Here is a 22,615-nt window from a genome sequence, read left to right on the forward strand (position 1 = left end):
AAGTTAAAGTTGAGAACATATGTTGATTAATTGTTGGTTCATTCATATGATTTGTTATGAATCTTTGTATGCAAGTTTGAGCAGGTTTTTATAAGTTGCAAAGTGTATCATCCTAATTGTTGTGTTTTAATTTATGAAATTAAATTACTCTGATTTTATTGAATTACCGTTGGAGAATTAGAGTGTTACAATATGCCTCTAAATAAGAGAATAATAAATTTTTCTTCCTGAATTGCTTCGTAAGTTTTAAGTATAAGGAGGAGACTTCTATTTCAGATCACTTGAGTGGATTTCAAGGGCTCCTTGATTAGATGTTGGGAATGGTTATTAAATTTGATGATGAACTTTTGGGACTATTTCTATTGTTATCGTTTCCAGAGTCTTAAGAGATGTTTCACATTTTTATCACAAGCTCTGCTCTTAGAGGTGTTGTTTCTTTGGAAACGACTAAGGGCGGTATTCTTAATGAGGAGATAAGAAGGAAGGAACATGGTTCTTCATCTCTGTGAGATTTTGGATCGAACTCTAGTATGGCCGAAGGGTAGCTTCTTGGTTCGACAGGGTTAAGCATGAAGTCGAAGGTTGTTCACATGCTGGTGTCAAAGTGTGCATGCTGTAGTCGAAGATGGGTCTAGCATGCAGATGTCGAAGATGCTAGGGTTGTTAGCATGTTAAATTAGGTTTTAATGTTTAAACCCTAATTTGTTAAGTTAGCTTGTTTATTAAGTTCAATCAGCCTTGTACTCTAAGGACTTGAATGAACGAAAGGAGCATAAACCTTCGACTGTTGGCGAAGGTTTGGCCGTTAAAGGAAAACTCTTACGAAAGGATGGTAAGTTCGACAAGAAGAAAGGCAAAAGCCAGTCGAAGTCTTACAGTGGCGAAGCATCTGGCATTCGATGCTACCATTGTAAAAAGGAGGGTCACACAAGAAAGGTGTGCCCTGAACGCCTGAAATATCATGGAGGTAAGGATAATGGCAACGCTGCCATTGTTCAAGATGATTTCGAATCATCTGATGTTCTTGTGGTTTCAAGCAGTGACTCTAAGAGAGAGTGGATTATGGATTCAGGTTGCACTTGGCACATGACTCCAAACAAAGACTTGTTCGAGGAATTATGTGATCAAGATGGTGGATCAGTATTGCTGGGAAACAACAAGGCTTGCAAGATTGCAGGTATTGGATCTGTTAGATTCAAGCTCCATGATGAGTCAATAAGGTTGTTGACTGAAGTCAGGTATGTTCCTGATTTGAAGAGAAATCTGCTTTCTCTTGGTGAATTCGACAAGAAAGGATATGTTTTCCAAGGAGAGAAAAGTATCCTAAGAGTCATGAAGGGTTCGAAGGAAGTCTTGAGAGGCGTGAAGAAACAAGGCTTGTATACCCTTGAGGCTGAAGTTGTAAGTGGTTCGACAAATGTTGCATCCACGAAACCTTTGTCGAAAACTGAAATCTGGCACATGAGATTGGGCCATGTCAGTGAAAGGGGTCTGGTCGAATTAGGGAAACAAAATCTGCTTGGTGGAGACAAAGTCGAAAAGCTGAAGTTTTGTGAACCCTGTGTACTTGGAAAATCTTGCAGAGTGAAGTTTAACAAAGGCAAATCAAGAACACATGGATCCCTTGATTACATCCATGCTGATCTTTGGGGGCCTGCAAGGTGTTCATCACATTCTGGGGCAAGGTATTTCCTATCCATAGTAGATGATTATTCCAGAAAATTATGGGTATTCATCCAGAAGACTAAGGATGAAACGTTTGAGAATTTCAAAAGTTGGAAGACTCTGGTTGAAAATCAGACTGGCAGAAAGGTCAAGAGGTTGAGAACCGACAATGGCCTTGAATTTTGCAATGAGGCATTCGACAGTTTTTGTGCTACCTCTGGTATTGCAAGGCATAGAACTACTGCAGGTACTCCACAACAAAATGGTTTGGCTGAAAGGTTTAATCGAACTATTTTGGAGAGAGTTAGATGTATGTTGACTAGTGCGGGGTTAAAGAAGGTGTTCTGGGCTGAGGCTGTTGCGACAGCAACATATCTGATAAACAGATGTCCTTCGACAGCGTTAGATATGAAGACACCTGAAGAAGTTTGGTCGGGACATCCACCAGATCTCGACAAACTGAGAGTATTTGGCTGCATAGCCTATGCTCACATTAGGCAAGACAAGGTCGAACCTAGAGCTCTGAAATGCATGTTCATGGGATACCCAGAAGGAGTCAAAGCTTATAGGCTATGGTGCCTAGAGCCAGGTCACAGGAGGTGTATCACTAGTCGAGATGTTGTTTTCAATGAAGCTGAAATGGCTTTTAAGAAAACTGATGATGTTGGTCGAAGTACAGAAACATCTGACGAAGAGCTGGAACAGGTAGAGATTCCTGTTGAGGTGGAGCATGTTGATGCTGAATTGCATGTCCCTGATGAAGTCGAAGAAGAAGCAGAAGATGCTGAGGAAGTTGAGGAAACTGACGATGACTACCTATTGTCGAGAGATAGGTCGAGAAGAGTCATCAAACCACCTCAGAGACTTGGGTATGCAGATCTTATAGCTTATGCATTAATCTCTGCCAGTGAGGTTCTTGATGATGAACCTAGAGATTATAAGGAAGTTATGAGGAGTCAAAATAAGACTGAATGGCTGAAGGCCATGGATGATGAGATGAAATCTCTTCATGATAATCATACTTGGGAACTGATCAAGAAACCTGTTGGGGCAAGGTTAGTCAGCTGTAAATGGATTTTCAAAGTTAAGGAAGGAATTGAAGGAGTGACGTCGAAAAGATACAAGGCAAGGTTAGTTGCAAGGGGTTTCACTCAGAAAGAAGGTGTCGACTTCAATGATGTGTTTTCTCCTGTTGTGAAGCATAGGTCCATTCGAATGTTGCTTGCCATGGTGGCACAGTTCGATCTTGAACTGGAACAGATGGATGTGAAGACTGCGTTCTTGTATGGTGATCTAGATGAAACGATCCTGATGAGGCAACCTGAAGGGTATGTCGAAAAGGGGAAGGAAGATTATGTGTGCAAGTTAAAGAGATCTTTGTATGGTCTGAAACAATCTCCTCGACAGTGGAATAGGAGATTCGACAAGTTCATGGCACGCATAAGTTTCATTAGAAGTCAGTTCGACCACTGTGTTTACTTCAGATTTCGACCTGGTAATTCATTTGTTATTTTGTTGCTTTATGTGGATGATATTCTCATAGCAAGCAACAGTGTCGAAGATGTGATGAGGGTGAAGGCTGAACTCAATAAGGAGTTCGATATGAAGGATCTGGGAGCTGCTTCCAGGATTCTTGGAATTGACATTCGAAGAGATAGAAAGAAGTCGAAGTTATGCCTATCTCAAGAGGCATATCTACGGAAGATTCTTGAAAAGTTTGGTATGTCGAATTCGAAGCCAGTTGTGACTCCAACAAACCCTCAATTCAAGCTGAGTATTGATCAGTGTCCCAGTACTGATGTGGAAAGAGCCTATATGAATAGCATCCCATATGCTAATATAGTTGGTTCTTTGATGTATGCTATGGTTTGTACTAGACCCGACATAGCATACGCAGTAAGTCTTGTAAGCAGGTACATGGCGAATCCTGGAAAGGCTCACTGGCAAGCATTGAAGTGGATTTTAAGGTACATAAATGGGTCTCTGAATAGAGTCCTAATTTATGGTGGAGCCTTGGGTGAAGATGGTAAAGCAGTAATCGAAGGATATGTCGACTCTGATTATGCAGGTTGTATGGATTCCAGGAAATCTATTTCTGGATATGTTTTCACTATGTTTGGCACAACAATTAGTTGGAAAGCAACACTTCAGAAGGTTGTTGCTCTATCAACCACTGAAGCGGAGTACATTGCATTAACTGAAGCTGTGAAAGAAGCATTGTGGCTTGAAGGTTTTGCGAAGGAGCTGAAACTTCAAGGTCGAGGTATCACTGTTAAATGTGATAGTCAAAGTGCAATACACCTGTCGAAGAATTCAGCCTATCATGAGCGAACTAAGCACATTGATGTGAGGCTGCATTTCGTCAGAGGAGTAATCGAGCGTGGAGAAGTCCAAGTGCTGAAGGTTTCGACTGAAGACAATGCTGCTGATATGATCACCAAGACATTGCCGAGTTGCAAGTTTTTCCACTGTATGCAGCTGATAAAGCTGCATGAAGAAAGCTAGTTTGTTCCCTTGATGTTGTAGAGTTAGATCCAAGGTGGAGATTTGTGAGATTTTGGATCGAACTCTAGTATGGCCGAAGGGTAGCTTCTTGGTTCGACAGGGTTAAGCATGAAGTCGAAGGTTGTTCACATGCTGGTGTCGAAGTGTGCATGCTGTAGTCGAAGATGGGTCTAGCATGCAGATGTCGAAGATGCTAGGGTTGTTAGCATGTTAAATTAGGTTTTAATGTTTAAACCCTAATTTGTTAAGTTAGCTTGTTTATTAAGTTGGCTTGTGTAATGGGCCTTGCTGAAAAAGCCCATTAGTTAGTATGTTAGGTTTTATTATAAATAGCATACTAGTCTCTCATCATTGCTAAGCTGCAAATCCTAATTTAGGGTGAGAGAGGTTATTTGTTATTCTTGTAAACTTGTAATCTTGTTTTAAGAGAAAGTGAAAGAATAGCAGTTATAACCAATTCTTGTGTTCTTATTCTCTTCCCTAATTCCCTATTATACTTTGTTATTGGTATCGTTTTTCACAACAATCTCAATCTGAGGTTTTTTCACTGAATATAGGGAATAATTCATAAAAAGGAACTGAAGGGTGGTAGAGAGAATAGTGGAAGCAAGTCCAAGCCGCGATACAAGAATCTAGAGTGTCATTATTGTCAAAAACAGGACACATACAGAAGCATGACTATCAATGGGAAAGGGATAACAAATGAAAGAAGGTTAAGTCTAAACAAAGAGATCATATAGATCATGGTAATGATCCTGTTACTACAGCTACTTATAATGATCTTGTTATTCTACGTGATCATGATTCTATTACTCTCATATCAGACGAGAGCATGTGGACAGTTGATAGTGGTGCTACATTGCATGTTACACCAAGGAAGGATTTCTTCACATCTTATACTTATGGTAACTTAGTAGTGTTAAAGATGGATAATAATGGTGTATCTAAGGTAATTGGTAATGGTGATGTTTGCTTGCAAACCAACATGTGAATATAGTTATTGCTTATAGATGTCAAACATGCTTCAGATGTCTGCTTTAGTTTGATCTTTACGCATATGCTTAATGATTGTGGTTATGACAATCACTTTAGTTCTGGAAAATGGAAACTCAACAAAGGAAACTTTGTTATGACTAGAAGGGAGGAGCTTTCTAAATTGTAATGGACAAAAGCTTTGGTTTCTAGAGACAGTGTGAATGCTACCGACAAGGAAGTATCTTTGTGGCATTGAAGACTTAGTCATATTAGTGAAAAGGGACTAAATGTTTTGGCCAAAAATGATGTTCTTCCAGGATTAAATAATAAAGATTTGGAAAAGTGTTCTTATTGCATGGCTAGTAAACAGACTAGAATATCGTTCAAGAGACATCCTCCCTTAAGGAAGTCAAAGTTGCTTCAATTGGGACATTCTGATGTTTGTGGTTCATTCAAGGTAAAATACTTTATTGGTGCACTTTATTTTGTTACCTTGATTGATGATGGTTCCAGGAACTATGATTTTATGCCTTGAAGACAAAAGACCATGTGTTGAATAAGTTCAAAGAATTACATGCTTTGGTTGAGAGGCAGACATGCGAGAAGCTGAAATGTATTCGTTCTAAAAATGGTGGTGGATATTGTGGGCCATTTGATTCCCATTGCAAGCAGTATGGTATTTCACATGAAAATATTCCTTCTAAAACTCCTAAACTGAATGGTTTAACATAGAGGATGAATCAAACATTAATTGAGAGAGTAAGGTGTATGCTTTTTGAATCTAAGTTGTCCAATCATTATTGGGGTGAGGCATTTTACACGGTGGTGCATGTTCGTAAACTCACTCCTACTGTTGCTTTGAACAGTGAAGTTCCAGAAAAATTTTGGTTTGGAAAGAATGTTAAGTATGATCATTCGAGAGTCTTTGGTTGTAAGGATTTTGTGCATATTCTAAAGGATGAAAGATCCAAATTGGGTGCAAATTCAAACCAATGTATCTTCATCGGCTATAGGCAAAATGAGTTTGATTATAGGTTGTATGATTCTATAGAGAAAAAGTTAATCAAAAACCGCGATGAGGTAACTTGGTGTTAATATGATAGTGTTTGTAAATAATTAGAAAAAAATAGTCTATCTAATTTATCAAAAAATCTTGTGCACCCTTAAGTCATATATCAGGTTTTTTAAAAACTCGATGACACCTCACAACACATAGCAGATTCATAAAAAAAAAAACAGGTGCACCTCTACATCATATACAAGTTTATTTTAAAATTTAGTAACACCCTACAAGACATATTAATTTGGGGGTTCTTAGAATAGCTCATGTGTTATTTGTTAGTTTAGTTAAATGAATGTGACCTGTTGATCTATGGTTTGATCTCTAGCATTAATATTTCTTTATATTTTTTATAATATATTAATATAAATAAATTATTGATATTTGTAAATCAACAACTTTATTTATATATTAATTGTACAAAAAAAATATACACCTATTTTTATATTTAAAAAAAAAAAAAGATCACACTCCTTAAACAATACTAGATATTTGTGATAAATTTAGTGCAAACTTTTTTTAAAAAATTTCCATAAATATCTATATAATTTATGGTTTTATGTAGAAATTTTTAAATATATAGTAAAATATATATAATTTAATTTTAATATAAAAAACCTATTATAAAGGTACGAAATTGAATAAAACATTTATAAACTCTTTATTTACATTAACAAATGTATAAATTTGAAAAAATTGCAAATCCTCTCCCAATAATAATTTTTTGGAAAAAATATTGAAAATCCTCTCAACTATAATTTTTGAAAAAAAAATAAAAATCATCCCAGACATAATTACTCAAATTCTCAACACATCCAAAAGATTACATTTTGTTGTGTTATAGAAAATTCAAACTCTATTTATATTAATACTCAAATTCTATTTTCTTCCTAGTACTACCCAATGAGAGACTTGAATTAATATACTATTGAATTAATAGTCATTTATCATCTGCCATATAGGCGAGTTTTGATTTATCCCCTTTTAAAAAAAGTTTTGGATTACCCCCTATAATTTTAAAATTCTAAGTCTTTTGCCCCCTAAGAGGAAAAATTAACCCCCAGTAAAATATATATTTTTTTATTTATTCTCTGGTTTTTACATGCTTAGGGGGTGCCCAAATATTATAGGAGTAATCCAAAACTTTTTTTAAAAGGGGGTAAATCAAAACCCGTCTATATGACAAGGGGTAAATGACTATTAACCATATACTATTTGATCTAACAAATCCTCATTTCATTCAAAGTCTCACATATCTTTACTTTGTCCCCACATATTTCCACTATGTCTTCAACTTCGTCTTCAAAGTGATCATCAATTTTTTGTTACTGGTTTCTTTTTACGCTTGTTCAAAAATTTTGTTTCCTCCATTGATCAAAACTTTATCTCTAATACCATTTATTTAAAAATTAAAAAAAAAAATCAAATTTCTATGCACGCGAAAACACACCCACAAACAAGAAAACAAAAATAAAACTCTTAGAATCATAATTCAATTTGTAATTATTATAAGGACAAAATTATCATCCTCTCAAACAAAATTATCATAATCACATAGAGATCTCATTAAAAAAAATCATATAGAGTATCTCTACCAAATGATATTTGAGTAAATAAATATGAATAAATTTTTTTATTAAAAGTTATTAATTTATTTTTTATTTAAAGAATAAAATAGTCCATGAAATAAAATAATAAAATATAGAAGTTTAGGGTAGGTGGGTAACAATTAAATACTCTAATTAATATATCGATGATGAGTACTTTAATTTTAGGTCCCCATGACTCATTCAAACATGGGTCCATTCTAAAATATTGAATTCAAGAGGCAAAAATGCGGCATCCGCGCATTGTGAGAGTGAATATGGACGCAATGGCGTCTTGATTCAATATTGACTTACACGTGTGGAGTAGACCGCCAAGCCAACACAAAAAATCAAAAGCAAACAAAGAGCAACGTTGAAATGAAAATATTGACCTAACAACTCTCACTTTTTAATTTACATGCTTTAATTTATTTGACAATTAATGAATTTGGACTATTTATACAAAGTTTTAAATTTTTTTCATAATAAAGATACAAAAAAATATAACAAGAAATAAGAAATTTACCTCGAGTGATAAACCAACTTTTGCTAAAATTAAAGGTTCAGAAAATGAGGAATTCGTAAAAACAATATTTTGTCAGTACCATAAGTCCATAACCTCTCGACACGAACTCTTATCAAATCAGACGCTAATTACTCATATGATATGACTAAAGAATATATACATAGTGTGAAAACTTTGACCCGCATTTAATATATTTAATATGTACATAATTAAAAATGAAATACTATTGATTTGCATTATAAATTATAAATAATAATATTATTTATAATGCATTTATGAATTTTTTGAAAATTTCAAAAAAAAATCCTCTTAGCAACCATTTTCCTCCGAGGTATACGATTGTGAACAAACCTCTATTCCCGTCCTCATTCAACCAAAAAGTACACACACAAAAATTAGTATTACTATTGCTATTGCTATTGTTATTGTGGTTAAGGATTCATCGTACCTAGACACTGTTTTCTGTTCATGTTATTTCTTCTATTTTTCATCGTACATTCAAAAGTTCAAATCGAATCTTACACATCACAACCATGAGAACAGTGGAAACCTTACCTGTAAAATAATTCTTTAATTCCTTTTTCATGTTCATCATTTTCATTTTCAGTTAAGTTTCAATCTGTCCTTTTTTCACAAATTCTGACAATGGAGTTTTTAAAGTGCATTCGTGAATATTACTTTTGGCGTTACTATTATTTTATTGAGATTGAAATTCTCCACTATCAATGGCTTGCATCAGAAGCTAACAATTGACAGGTAAGTCAGTTTTTGACTTTATTTTTTATAGTTAATTAGTGGCTCATAGGAGAAAACTAAAAAGTTATGATTTTGGTTTCTAATTGAAGTATGTGTTCATGTTCTATACACAATGAATTATAGTAATGCAATTCTCAAAATATGTATTTTTTTGATATTATACTGAGTTTCATGGGACATGCAACGTCAAATTTTACACTGTCATTTAATAAAAAATCATAAAACTCGTTTTAACATTTAATAAAAAATCATAGAATTTGTCTTAAAATATCAGTATAATTTGATGGAAAATACGTAGTTCATTGGATGACGGTGTAAAACTGCGCGTTTCTATTTTCTTATTATACACCATGAATTATAGTAATGGAATCCTCAAAAGTAAACCATTTGTTTTATATTGGTCAGTCAAATATGTCTTTTATTGTTTTCCTTTCTTTATAGTGACTTTTTGGTCTCATCTTATTTGAGGTTTTAGGATTTGATTCCTTTCTAATTGATTTTTTTATTTGCTTTCTGAGAATGACGTGTTTTTATATTCCTTTTAAAAAGAGTACATGACAATTGTACACCAAAAATAAATCACAATCAATGACCCATAATATGAACATGATTATGGTATTTTCTTTATTGTACACTTAATATTTTTTTTGGCTTTATACCACCGGTTTAGTCCGGTTCGGAGGCGAGTTCTGGCATATTAGTCATATATTTTTGTCTTCCTTCTAGATATTTTTTTTCCATCAAAATTATTGGTCCTAGATTTGACAAAGGAAACTACATATTATATTAGCATTTCAATTTTCAAATGAATGATTAAATTGACTTAATTAGATTTAATTTTGCTGTCTCTCTTTTTCAAACTTCAAGACTTTGTGGTTTTTAAAGCCCTACATATGCTAATTGTCCTATTCTTCATGTCTTGCTACAGTTAACCAAATTGCTAGATGACCATATGACTTAGGAAAATTCCATGGTTATTGTTTGGTAGTGATTGAAAATTATGCATTGAATGCATAAATTTTGACAAGTATAAGGATACGTTTCACACAATAATTTGTTAAGTTTTCAATTTCAGCTTGAGAACATTGACTCAAACATAAAATCATACAAGTTATATAATCCAATAGCTTCACAATAAGACATTACAGATTGAACAACCAGTGTGGCAGTGACCATTCAAATCTTGTCTTCAGGTTTGCTTCACTTTTCATAATTATTTCTCTACGTATGATTTATTTTAGGAAAATTATAAGTGTGTCCGCGACTTGAAACAATGTACGTTGAACGAACACCAATTAAGTCACACCGTCGACCGTATGGACAAGGTGGTCCATGAGTTTCTCAGTGTTTTGTGTATTTTATTAATCACCGATTCACCGTAGAATCTGCCTCTATTATATCTCTGATCATCTTCATTTATGAACTATCTAGTTGAGCTGTAATCAACATAGTAGACTTTGCATGCAATATTTATGCACCATCATTAGTTCTGACTTTACTCTCTATAATACAACAGAGTGAAGGTCACTGTTTCAATGGATTCTCCAACTCATAAAGAAACAGAAAGAAACCAGATAACGCCTTTAGACGATGAAGCACCGAATGCTTACAAAGTTGCAATTCCTCCGAAACAGAATTTATTCAAGGAATTCAAATATACTGTTAAAGAAACATTCTTTGCTGATGATCCTCTAAGATCCTTCAAAGATCAAACCAAGTCAAGAAAGTTTATCCTTTGTATCGAGGCCATATTCCCAATATTTAGTTGGGGGAGAGGCTATAATCTTAAGAAGTTTAGGGGAGATATAATTGCTGGTCTCACTATTGCAAGTCTTTGCATACCTCAGGTAAATTTTCTTTATGATGATGATATTACACAGTTAAGATTCATATTTTATGTTCTAATAGTACTTGGTTTGAAAAATAGGATATTGGATACTCGAAGCTTGCGCATTTGGCTCCGCAGTATGGACTGTGTAAGAGACTTGTCTTGAATCCGAAGTTTTGTTTTTGGAAATTTGGGTGTTGAACTGAAATTTTGTTATTTTTGGTCTACGTTTTGCAGACTCGAGCTTTGTTCCGCCGCTGATTTATGCGTTCATGGGGAGTTCTCGCGATATAGCTATAGGACCGGTGGCAGTGGTTTCTCTCTTGATGGGGACTTTGCTTAGTAATGAGATTGATCCTGTTACTCATAAAGAAGAATATCAAAGACTTGCTTTTACAGCCACGTTTTTCGCTGGGATTACTCAAGCAACTCTTGGGATTTTCAGGTATATCCTACAAAGCACTGATACAGACACAGACAAAAACACCGGATAAACATGTATTACAAATGTTACACTATTTAATATAGCATGAATCATGATGATCTTATAGTTATGTTGATTCTCTTCTTTTTTTATGTCGAAAAAACAGGTTAGGATTCTTGATTGACTTCCTATCCCATGCTGCTATTGTTGGTTTTATGGGAGGTGCTGCCATTACAATTGGCCTACAACAGCTAAAGGGTTTTCTTGGCATTAAAACCAAAATGTTCACAACAAAAACCGATATTGTCTCCGTGCTGCATTCAGTGTTCGCATCAGCCAAACATGGAGTATGCTCTCTCTCCCTCTCTCAATATGCACAAGCAAGTTATTAACTAAATAAGAAAATGCAAAATGCACTATCAGTGTAAACTAAGCATACAATTGATGAATTCTCTAATATTTACCATCTTGCAGTGGAACTGGCATACTATATTAATCGGAGCTAGCTTTTTGTGTTTTCTTCTGCTCGCCAAGTTTATCGTATGACATTAAACTCCATTTTTCATCTGACTATTATTTCGCAAATAGTTAGGAGGACTACAATGTTTTTTCTAATATTATTTCATGTTGCGTTGATTAGGGAAAGAAGAACAATAAATTCTTCTGGGTGCCAGCAATTGCTCCGTTGATTTCCGTTGTTCTGTCCACTTTTTTCGTATTCTTAACACGCGCAGATAAGCAAGGAGTAGAAATTGTAAGTATATATAAAGTTCCATCCTCATTCTGAATATTTCAGAATATGAACATGTGTTAGTCTTAATTTCCATAGAACTAAAGTGTTTGTTCATTGCCATATGAAGGTAAATCATATAGAGAAAGGGATCAATCCTTCATCTGTTCATGATATTTATTTTAGCGGCGAATACCTTGGGAAAGGATTTAAAATCGGTGTCACGGCAGGCATGATAGCACTGACTGTAAGCAAAATTAATACTATTAGTACTAGTAGTAGTACTATCTCTCTAGATGAGTATTTCTTCCATTACTTACTACGACATTTCAAATTAAACGGTTGCATTATGGTTTTCAGGAAGCCATAGCTATTGGAAGAACTTTTGCATCTATGAAGGACTATCAACTCGATGGAAACAGAGAAATGGTTGCATTAGGAACAATGAATGTTGTTGGTTCGATGACTTCATGTTATGTGGCAACCGGTAAGATCATAAATTTCTAACTGTTAAAATTTTATGAACTAAATTTACGACTTAGACGAATATTTTAAGCAGCTGATATATTATTATTTTCTTAGGTTCTTTCTCTCGGTCGGCGGTAAACTACATGGCTGGCTGCCAAACTGCGGTATCTAATATTGTGATGTCTGTGGTTGTTTTCTTAACGCTGCAATTCCTAACTCCTCTTTTTAAGTACACTCCAAACGCCATTCTCGCGGCAATCATCATTTCTGCTGTCATCAGCCTTATAGACTATCAGGCAGCAATTTTGATTTGGAAGATCGATAAATTCGATTTCATTGCTTGCATGGGAGCATTCTTTGGGGTCGTTTTCGTCTCGGTTGAGATAGGACTTCTAATTGCTGTAAGTACCAAAACTTACTTATCCTATGCTCTAAACAGTTTTAGATAAATGAAACCTTATTATCTCTACCCTTTGTGGCAGGTTTCTATATCTTTTGCGAAAATCCTATTACAAGTGACAAGGCCAAGAACTGCTATTTTGGGGAAGATTCCTCGGACAACTGTCTATAGAAACATCCAACAATATCCAGAAGCTAGTAGGATTCCAGGTGTAATGATTGTAAGAGTTGATTCCGCAATATATTTTTCCAACTCCAACTATGTTAAAGAAAGGTATAGAATAACTAACTCCTCCTTTGTTTATACGTTCGCAACTATTAAGAAGAACACTTTCTTGAGACTTAAGATTGTATTCTGTTGCATTGCAGGATATTAAGATGGTTAACGGATGAAGAAACTGTGAAAGGAGACTACCACACAAGAATTCAGTTTTTGATAGTTGAAATGTCACGTTAGTCTCTAAATTTTGTCCTTATTTGTTTTAGCCTCATACGCAGGGCCATCTTTGAGAGCGGACTACCGCCCAGGACCTAAAATTTGTCACAGTTAAACTATGATTAAATAGAACCTATAAAATATTGTCACAGTTAAATTGTAGTTAATAGAGTCTCTACTTGTTTTGCCACAGTAACACTGCGGCTAACCTACACAGAGGTTTCAAAAACTTGAGACGGCTCTGGTGATACTACTATAGTAAAAACATCAATTTTCATGTTGTTTTATAGACTAAATTTTATGATCCTATTGCAGCTGTTACTGATATTGATACAAGTGGCATCCAAGCCTTTGAAGAGTTACATAGAAGTCTTGAAAAAAGAAGTGTTCAAGTAAGTTCTACTAAATTAATGAAGCATGAAAATGATGTAACTATATCATAGGACAAAACATGTTAACAATTTTCTTACCAATATTGTGTTACTTGTTAGAGCAGCTTGTTCTGGCAAATCCTGGTTCAGCAGTGACAGACAAACTTTACACATCAAATTTTGCTAACATAATAGGCCAAGACAAGATTTTCCTCACAGTTGCAGAGGCTGTTGCATATTGTTCTCCAAAGCTGGATGTGAATCCATGAAAAATTCATCAAGAGAGAAAATTGGGTTTGTGAGAATGAAATAGACATTGGCATAGTGATTTTCATTTCAGCTTAGAAGATGGTAGCAAAGTCAAAAGGATAAAGATACAAAAGATGGGATATGATATGATATGATATCACTAACTAAAGTTAGTAAAAAGGGGACTATATAGTATATATCCGATACTGAAAAATAGTGCTACAAGGATCCTTATCCTAAAGTCAGGAAATTAAATAATTCAAACATAAAAGGTGCATGAATTGTGCACTCACAATAATCATTAACTAGTCCCCTAGTTTTGTCATTGTGATATATATGTATTATCCTTAGAAAGCTAACATGGGTATGTAACTATGTATCTATGTATGTATAGTAGTATGAAGAATAGTCTCATTTTCATAAGAGATGTTCATCTATACCTCTCATTTTATATGATGTATGATGCAACAAAATGTTTACTTTTTCATTCATTTCATGGCAATTCTTGTTTAAGTTAGGTTCACTTTGAGCTTTGAATGATAATCGCATAAAAATTATGTTTTTGGTTTCTAATTGAAGTATGTGTTCGTGTTCTATACACAAACAAAGTTATGTTTTGGTTTCTAATTGAAGTATGTGTTCATATTCTATACACAATGAATTATATTAATGCAATTATCAAAATGGTAATTTGGGTCGATTGTCTTTCATACATATCTCAGATGACTTCGTAGGTTTCACAATCTTAGAAATGTCATGTACCAGCTTCTTAGAATTCAGATGCCCTAAGTTTCAGAAATTCAGATTCCCCGATCTCTTGTGCCACAACTCACTGTCACCTTCAACGCCTTCTACATTAAGGCCATTTAATTTCAACTGTCTCCACATCCACCTTGAATATTTTGTTGCTTCCCTACTCAGATTGCATAATCAGCAATCTAAGTGAATGAAATAGTGGTATGGGTGATCATGTAGCAAATTGATATAACAACAATGTTTGTGGATATGCATATCTGAAAAATACCATCGAATGTTTGAATCCAACGTTCAAATAATAATAACGTATAAACAGAGTGGTTTTAGAGATACATTTCCGAAACACATTGAAAATTGATTTTGAGTGCGTTCAAATATGCATCTCGGAAGAGCATTTTCGAATTTTCAAAAATGTATTTCACCTCTATAAAAGTGTATTACGAAATTCTCTTATTTGAAACGCAAATCCTAATAAATACGACCCACGATGTGAATGTTGGATGCACAACAATAATATTGACAAGACATTATCCTCCCAAAAAGAAAAAAACAAAGGGGCGTGCAACTAGCAATGTGCGTAATTCTTGTCGATGATGAAGCTCTTGAAGCCTTAAACTGTACACATAATCATATACTACTACCACATTGTATTTAGTGTATCTCAATTCATATTTTCTTCATTATCAGTAGGCAAAGTCAAATTTACTAGTGCTTCTATGAAGCAAATAAAAGAATAATGTTTATAATCAATATGGCCAAATTTCTTGCAACCAAAAGCAAAAGCATAATACCTGTGAGGCTGGTGGAATCTCGAGTTCAGGATATGGCTCCTCCTACATTTATTCTAAACTCTTAACGCCAAACTAACACACTCCATTAGAAAATTAAACTTTTTGCACATTTAAATTGAGAACATTTACATTTTTCAAATTTTTAAATTTTTTTCCCCTCAATGTTTACGACTGTACTTCCAAATCTTAGTAATTCCTACAAACTTAGATTCAAACATTAAAAAAATTCAACCAATTTTACTTGATTTTGATTTAATAGTATACGATAGTGAAGAATATACTAATGAATATAATATTTTAAAAAATAAACATTGCAAACCGATCATCCAAACCAAACCAAACTAAACCGGTTAATTTGGTTTGGTAAAACTGTTAAAAACCGAACCAAACCAAACCGATGAAAATATCACCGGTTCGAACCTATTTTTGATCAAAAATTTGTCCAAATCGATCCAATTACACCCATATCCTCGGGAGTTTAAATGATATCATATTCTCAAAGGCTAGATTCAAACTAAGTATCGCTGGTTAAGAAATTCTAGAAATACGATTATAATTAAATGAATCTATTTGCGTAAATTGTAGGCTCATTTAAAAGCACATATGAAAAAGTTAACAAGGTGCCAACAACATTAACTTCAAGAGAAGAAAAGAAGCCTGAAAAGACAATCACATTCCCTTCATTACCATCAATGAAAAAGACTCAAACTTTTAGTGAATATTCAAAGAGAGCTAGTCATAAATAAGCATGAGGTTAGATTTTCTATTCAACTGATCAACCATACTTTATGCTTATAGTGTTTTGATAAAGTTTGATTGATACACCTTTGTGAAAAATGCAGCAGAGTGAAAATGAGAGGAAAAAGCAGAAAGCATGGAGAAAATATGAAGAGAAGATAAAATACATAGATGGGATTGTTGCAAGAGCTAGAACAACAGGCAAGCTTCCAGGGGCGTGTTCATGCTTCTAAGAAACAATTTAGAACATCGATGTATATATGTACATATAATGTCATTTGGTTTTAATAACGAACAAACTCTGTGTTTATTTATTTGTTTCACTGTTCTATGAAATATATGAATATGTATTTATAGTATTAAGATATGTGTATAGCATCTGTAGTAGCTGATATTCCAAGATCAACACAGCTCACAATTTCATTAATGCTCTTGACCAACCAGGCCTTTGATTGGAAATTATCAACTGAATCCATATTGCTCATTCCAGTCAAATTATCAATTGAATCCATATTGCTCGACATTAATAGCAGTTCCAAACTGTCATGCAACATCTTTCTCTTTCTGTACAAGAGACCACTTCAATTCTTTAGGATTCCTAGGAAGTGAACCAAATTATGCGGACTATCCTAGAAAATACTCTGCCGTTATCGGTTCTAGCGGTGAACTGCTCCAAATGTGCCAAGCTTTCCCACTGTAACACCAAAATCATCCCAATTGACAAGTACACAGCTGCACAAAAACCACTATGCGAGCCTACGCGGGAGAGTTTTGCTTCAAACCAAAATTTCTCCAGTCAGGTTAAACCACCAGTACCACATGGGACTAAAATCGCTGCACAGTGCTGTCTGGATGCTCTAACACAGCGAGAGACAACTACCGTTTTTCTGATCCAGTTACAACCACAATCAAAACAGCCTGATCCACACAGCAGAGTTCATCCACTATCCGACCAAATTAAAGTACCCATAGATCCCATCAGCTGCAAAAGATCAAATGTCTAGGCTTATCCGAGGACTCTACTAATATCCACGGCAAAATGGTTCCATCATATAGATGAATTAACACTATGGAAATCCAAATTCAGGAACAAAATGAAATGTGAAAAAATTATTCTGAAACAGTCAGTCAGCAGTTAACCCATCCTGCAAAGATAGCTCCAACCATACTGCTAGGAACACCAAATATTATTGTGAAACAACCATTCAGCAGCTAGAACATTATTTCTGAAACACAATGAAAATTAATTTTGAGTGCGTTTGGAGATGAATCTACGGAAGATATTTTCAAATTTTCAAAAATTTATTTCACCCGTATAAGGGTGTATTAAAAATTTCTCTTATTTGAAACGCATATCTCAATAAATACGACCCAGGATGTAATGTGAATGTTGGATGCACGAGTGCAACTAGCAATATGCGTAATTCTTGTCGATGATGAAGCACATGAAGCCTTAACCTGTACACATAATCATACACCACATTGTATTTAGTATATCTCAATTCATTTTTTCTTTCATTATCAGTAGGCAAAGTCAAATTTACTAGTGCTTCTATGAAGCCAATAAAAGAATAATGCTTATAATCAATATGACCAAATTTCTTGCAGTAAATGCACTTAGGACAATCTCCACTTCACCTTTCTTAACCATCTCCACGACGTCTAAAACCAAAAGCAAAAGCATAATACCTGTCAGGCTGGTGGTATCTCAAGCTCAAAAAAGGATATGGCTCCGAACTAACTCATCGACTTTCTGATCAAGGGCATCCGTCCACAAATTCTTTTATGTATATATATATATTCCCGACTTTTCAAACCATGGGAAATCCACTTGGACGAAGACATAGATGATAGGATTATTTTAGAGAAGAGTCGTGCCCTGCCATTCTTATGACGTAAATTATGTAGACTTTATCAGTATACCACTAGACTATTCATTTTGCCTTTTTGTCAAATATTATAGCATTTTCTCTTCTTTTCAAATATTATAGCATGTTATATAGAGTGATAATCAAACCAATAGAAAAGACTAAATGGATTATCATACAAGAGACTAATTAACAGTCCACTTGCTCTCTCATTCAGTACAACTTTTTTGAGTTTCTTTTGACTTCTTATTGAGATGACTTAAAAATATTTGTCTAAGAAACCTCAAGTTTTTATGAAAAAAGGCAAAAAGATATTCATATTAAAACTTTAACTAGCATAAGAGATGCTAGTGTAATAAGTACAAAACGTTAGTACACCATGTTACAAAGCATGGGTATATCAAAGTGTTTAAGCATCACTACATCATAAAGACCAACTCATAAAATAGTACACGCCATAAAAAAAACTGCTGCAAACCAACTGATAAACTAATACAGACCATAATTTCAACCCACCAGAAAGATCCTCTCCCCAAAACTAGATCACACCAAAGGTTATATTGTCAACAATCAAGATCAATCTATTAAGACGGTAAAACTTTTCGGCTTCACTCATCAATAAACACCTCCAAAACTCTAGACAATTTCCTAGTTAACATCAATCCAATCTCCAATTCTTACATAATTAAGAGATACTGTTTCGCTTTGACTACCGTTAATGCAACAAACATGCAAAAGAACACCCTAAATCCATCCAAAAGCTAATATTCAGAATAACAACATGATTATAGCAACCACACCAATTTGTGGCCACTACGCAATGATTAAATGTTCAGAGCTGGTATAAACTGAAAGTGGACTCCAAAGTTCCGAATAAGTCTGCTGAAAAGATGAGAAGAATCATATAATTCTGGTGCCACTGTCGTTTGCAATCTTCAAAACTTGACAAGCAGCCAGCTCTTGGATGTAGATACGCCAACACAGTACCCTGAACATCACTAGCATTTGCAGGAACACCGCTAGTGCGCCACCAAAATATGAATGCTCTGAATTATTGAAATCTGCAGGACATTGTCACCGACACTTATTAAAATCTGAATCAATTTCCTTTTCACTTCTGTCCCGATAGACGTTCCAGATCGGGGCCTCAAATCGACGAACGCCCAGGATACAGTAACCAAATTTCCGTGTAAAACCTATATGCTTCGTGACTTTCACCACCCTGCTGCACCGATTTATAATTACGCGAAAACACCCTAGCATACGAGGAATAGTTGTTTACTAAACTGGCCAATTTAAATAGTTTTAATAGTTGAGTTTCTTGATTGTTATACCTATAACGCATAGTTTCGAATCAAGATCGATAGCCCAATGATACCAATATCAGGTACACACAATTATCGCCAACGCATTCGAATCAAGACTAATAGCCCACCAATACCAATACCAGGTACAGACTTATATCCGTCAACGCATTGTTTCGAATCAAGACCGATAGCCCACCAATACCAATAACAATACCAATACCAGGTACAAGCATTTATCCGCCAACGCATAGTTTCGAATCAAGATCGATAGCCCACCAATACCAGGTACACACTTTCATACGCCAACGCATAGTTTCGAATCAAAACCAATAGCCCACTAATACCAATACCAATACCAGGTACACACATTTATCCGCCAACGCGTAGTTTGGAATCAAGACCGATAGCCCACCGATACCAGGTACATGCATTTATCCCCCAACGCATAGTTTCGAATCAAGACTGATAGCCCACCAATACCAATATCAATACCAATACCAAGTACACACTTTTATCCGCCAACGCATAGTATCGAATTAAGACCGATAGCCCACTAATACCAATGTCAATAATTCTTGGCTTGATGCCTTTCTCATTATTATTTCTGGTATATATAGAGGTTACAGGGTTATACAAGTAATTACACAATTAATTGCATTTAATGAGAACAAATCAATATTTGTTTCCCTTATTCTAGGAACAAACAATTAATCTATAACTAAACTAATTCCTATTGACATCCCCCCTCAAATTGATGCTGCTGGTCAATGAGCATCAATTTGCTAACAAGAAACTGATGACGTGGACGCGGAACAGCCTTGGTAAGAATATCTGCAACTTGCAACTGAGTACTGACATGAGGAAGTGATATTATTCTATCATCATATGCGTCACGGATTGAGTGACAATCAACTTCGATATGTTTGGTGCGTTCATGAAAAACAGGATTTGCAACGATTTGGATGGCACTTGTATTGTCAGCAGAAAGTGAAGTTGGCTCTGTTTGAGAAAATCCAAGTTCAGCCAAAAGTCCGCGAAGCCAAATGATTTCGGAACAAGCAGCAGACATGGCACGATACTCAGATTCAGTAGAAGATTTAGAGACTCTCGCTTGTTTCTTACTTTTCCATGAAATCAATGAAGAACCAAGAAACATGCACCAACCAGTGACAGATCGTCGAGTATCTGGACACCCTGCCCAATCGGCATCACTATAAGCACTCAATGTAGGAGTAGTTCCAGCAGGAAAGAATAAACCACGATGAGAGCTTCCCTTCAAGTAGCGAATTATACGACGAACCGCAGCTAAGTGAAGATGGCGAGGAGAATGCATAAATTGACTTACTTGTTGAACAGCAAAAGATATGTCAGGGCGAGTAATAGTCAAGTAGTTGAGGCTACCCACAAGTTGTCGATACAATAAGGGATCAGGCAAAAGATCACCATCATCACGATGATATTTAACATTAACCTCAAGAGGAGTATCTACCGGAATAGCCGATTCAAGACCAGCCATAGAAATCAAATCTGTAGCATATTTGTGTTGATGGAGAAAAATGCCCTTTGATGTAGAATGAACCTCAAGACCAAGAAAATAATGAAGATTACCCAGATCTTTCATGTGAAATGCGGCCTGTAACTGTTGCTTAAGTCGTTGAATGGAAGCATGATCAGAACCAGTAATAACCATATCATCAACATATAAAAGAAGCAGAACAATACCCGCAGACGTGCTATGAATAAATAATGAGGAATCATACTGACTTTGAGTAAAGGAGAATCCAAGTAGAGTGGAGCGGAATTTCTCGTACCATGCTCTAGGTGCCTGTTTCAAACCATATAAGGAGCGTTTGAGCTTGCACACGCCTTTAAATGAAGAGAATAAGCCTTGAGGTGGAGTCATATATATATCTTCTGTCAGGTCACCATGAAGAAAAGCATTCTTCACATCCATTTGATGAAGAGACCACCCACTAGAAGCAGCTATAGATATGATCGTGCGAACAGTTGTCATTTTGGCAACCGGTGCAAATGTCTCATCATAATCAATTCCATATTCCTGCTTGTTTCCTAAAGCAACCAAACGAGCCTTGTAACGGTTGAGGGACCCATCAGAATTCAATTTCACAGAATACACCCATTTGCAACCTATAGGTTTGACATCAGGAGGACTAGAGACAATATCCCACGTGAAATTCTCTTGAAGAGCTTGAAGCTCTTCATTCATTGCTTTTATCCATCGCACATCTTTAACAGCCTGTGAGTAACAAGTAGGAATAGATATGCTAGAGAGTGTGGCAGTCAAAGAAGTATGTGAGGAATCATACCTGTCTGGTGAATATCTATCTGGTGCGCGTGATATTCGACCAGAACGTCGTGGTTCAACCGGTACAGGATCAGGTGGCGGTTCAGCGTCGGGAAGGGGTGTGGGAACCTGTTGCCTGTGTTTTCTGACATATACATGACCTGGTTTATAACGTTCAATAGATTGAGGCATAATAGAAAACTTAGGAAGAGTAACAATATCATGAAAAACCAGGAGAAACACATGGAAACATAAACTGATTATCAAAAAATCTCACATTTCTAGAAATGCGAAAACGATGGTTAGTGACATCATAACACACAAATCCCTTATGAGAATGACTACACCCCATAAATGCACATTGAACAGACTGCGCTCCAAGCTTATGCCTTTCAAATGGAGGTAAGTGGACAAAACAAACACACCCAAAAGTATGCAAATCACTATAATTAGGCTGAATTTTAAAAAGGCGAAAGAATGGAGAATCAAAATCAATAACCGTAGAAGGAAGACGATTGATCAAGAATACGGCTGTGGAAAGAGCCTCTACCCAAAATCGGGATGGCACAGAAGCTTGAAGAAGTAAGGTGCGCGTTACATCAAGTAAATGGCGATTCTTTCGCTCTGCCATCCCGTTTTGTTGAGGGGTATTGGGACAAGACCGTTGAGACAATATCCCTTTTTGTTGAAGGTATTCCTGAAATTCATGAGACATATACTCACCTCCTGAGTCAGAGCGGAAAATTTTAACACTTGCTTGAAATTGATTTTCAACATATGTCAAAAACTTCTGAAACATAGAAAACACTTCAGACTTATATCTAAGAAAGTATATCCAAGTAAAACGGCTGTAATCATCAATAAATGTGACA

At 35.4% G+C, this 22,615-nt stretch overlaps 1 protein-coding gene across 1 annotated transcript; it reads left to right on the forward strand.

The window, feature by feature from the left end:
- The first annotated feature begins 9,963 nt into the window (after positions 1 to 9,963).
- LOC131662035 (sulfate transporter 1.3-like) lies at positions 9,964 to 14,360 on the forward strand. The gene is made up of 14 exons (XM_058931715.1): positions 9,964 to 10,266; positions 10,590 to 10,920; positions 11,001 to 11,049; positions 11,139 to 11,346; positions 11,492 to 11,672; positions 11,800 to 11,865; positions 11,966 to 12,079; positions 12,186 to 12,302; positions 12,416 to 12,542; positions 12,638 to 12,924; positions 13,006 to 13,196; positions 13,292 to 13,374; positions 13,674 to 13,750; positions 13,855 to 14,360. Exons 2-14 carry the CDS (start codon positions 10,609 to 10,611, stop codon positions 13,996 to 13,998), a joined length of 1,956 nt encoding a protein of 651 aa, XP_058787698.1. The 5' UTR covers positions 9,964 to 10,266; positions 10,590 to 10,608; the 3' UTR covers positions 13,999 to 14,360.
- Positions 14,361 to 22,615: the final 8,255 nt, after the last annotated feature.

The sequence above is a fragment of the Vicia villosa genome, linkage group LG3 (assembly GCF_029867415.1).
Source record: "Vicia villosa cultivar HV-30 ecotype Madison, WI linkage group LG3, Vvil1.0, whole genome shotgun sequence".
NCBI lineage: Eukaryota > Viridiplantae > Streptophyta > Magnoliopsida > Fabales > Fabaceae > Vicia > Vicia villosa.

Bases quoted from the DNA above. Each gene is read 5' to 3' on its own strand.
- LOC131662035 (XM_058931715.1), top strand. From the start codon at position 10,609: ATGGATTCTCCAACTCATAAAGAAACAGAAAGAAACCAGATAACGCCT. The intron at 11,347-11,491 runs GTATATCCTACA...TCGAAAAAACAG, and splicing joins GCAACTCTTGGGATTTTCAG to GTTAGGATTCTTGATTGACT. The intron at 12,543-12,637 runs GTAAGATCATAA...TTATTTTCTTAG, and splicing joins TTCATGTTATGTGGCAACCG to GTTCTTTCTCTCGGTCGGCG.